The 1,073-nt window shown below is 50.2% G+C and overlaps 1 protein-coding gene across 1 annotated transcript; it reads left to right on the top strand.

Annotated features, from left to right (window-relative positions):
- Positions 1–522: 522 nt before the first annotated feature.
- LOC102872797 (late cornified envelope protein 3C-like) lies at positions 523–807 on the top strand. The gene has a single exon (XM_006900069.1). The coding sequence runs from the start codon at positions 523–525 to the stop codon at positions 805–807; it is 285 nt and encodes a 94-aa protein (XP_006900131.1).
- Positions 808–1,073: the final 266 nt, after the last annotated feature.

The raw sequence follows: 1,073 nt of genomic DNA, 5'->3' as shown, positions 1-1,073 counted from the left end.
TCCACAGCCTCCTGAGGAACCAGCCTTCTCCTGCCTCCTCTGCACCTTGTAAGTGTCTAGAAACGGAGAAAATTTCAGCAGGGGTTTGGGGAAGACAAGCCCAGACCTGAAACAGAGCAGCAGGTGGCACAAAGAGGGCAGCAGTGGGGCTGGTGATGGTGAAAAAGGCATCTCATGGTGTAAATGGCTGGGGCTCTGAGTTAGGAACTCAGAAATCTTCTGATCTGTTGTTTTCTCTTTCTTTGGAGATTGTTTTTAGTTTGTTTTGTTTGGATTGGTTTTTTTTGTTTGTTTGTTTTAGCATGTTATCAAGTGTTTACAGAGATCTGCCATGCTTCAGGCACATCATCCAAACTCAGATGCTTCTTCCACACACTCATTTCCCGCTCACAGATTTTACTTAGCAAGCTGCAGGATCATGGGAGGCAAATGTTTAACAAAGCCCTCTAGGGAACAGACATCAGTGCAAAGCTCCTGTGCTCATGTGCCTTTTGCCTTTTCCAGGTTGAAAATACCACCAAGATGTCCTGTCAGCAGAATCAGCAGCAATGGCAGTCTCCTCCCAAGTGTCCTTCTCCCAAGTGTCCCCCTAAGAAGCCCGCACAGTGCTCGCCCCCAGTCTCCTCTGGTTGTGCCCTGAGCTCCGGGGGCTGCCATGGCCCCAGCTCTGAGACCGGCTGCTTCCTAAGCCACCACAGGCCCCGCAGGTCCCACCTCTGTGGGCGCAGGAGCTCCAACTGCAGTGATGATGGCAGCGACCAGCTGGGGGGCTCTGGCTGTGGCCACAGCTCTGGGGGCTGCTGCTGACCTGGCTAGGGTGGAAGACACAAACAACCAAAGCAAAAACCTCCTATAGTTTGAAGGCACATCCCAGCTTGAGCATTCTCTCCTAGACGTGCTTTCACGTCAAGCTTCAAGAATGTCACAGTGAGGGCTTAGGTACCTCCAGACGCTCTTTCAGGACTTCACATTTTCTATGCACCACTTGATGTGTCTAACTGTGTAAAAAATAAATCTTTTCATCATCATCATCTGTGCATCTTTTGCTGTGTCACTTAGCCTTTCCCCAGAGA

This window comes from Elephantulus edwardii, unplaced genomic scaffold (genome assembly GCF_000299155.1).
Source record: "Elephantulus edwardii isolate Elephantulus edwardi_28Jun2011 unplaced genomic scaffold, EleEdw1.0 scaffold00273, whole genome shotgun sequence".
Lineage (NCBI taxonomy): Eukaryota > Metazoa > Chordata > Mammalia > Macroscelidea > Macroscelididae > Elephantulus > Elephantulus edwardii.
The sequence above is the reverse complement of the archived record's forward strand: the minus strand, read 5'-3'. Positions and strand labels throughout refer to the sequence as shown.

Coding starts and splice junctions, on each gene's coding strand:
- LOC102872797 (XM_006900069.1), top strand. CDS start 523: ATGTCCTGTCAGCAGAATCAGCAGCAATGGCAGTCTCCTCCCAAGTGT.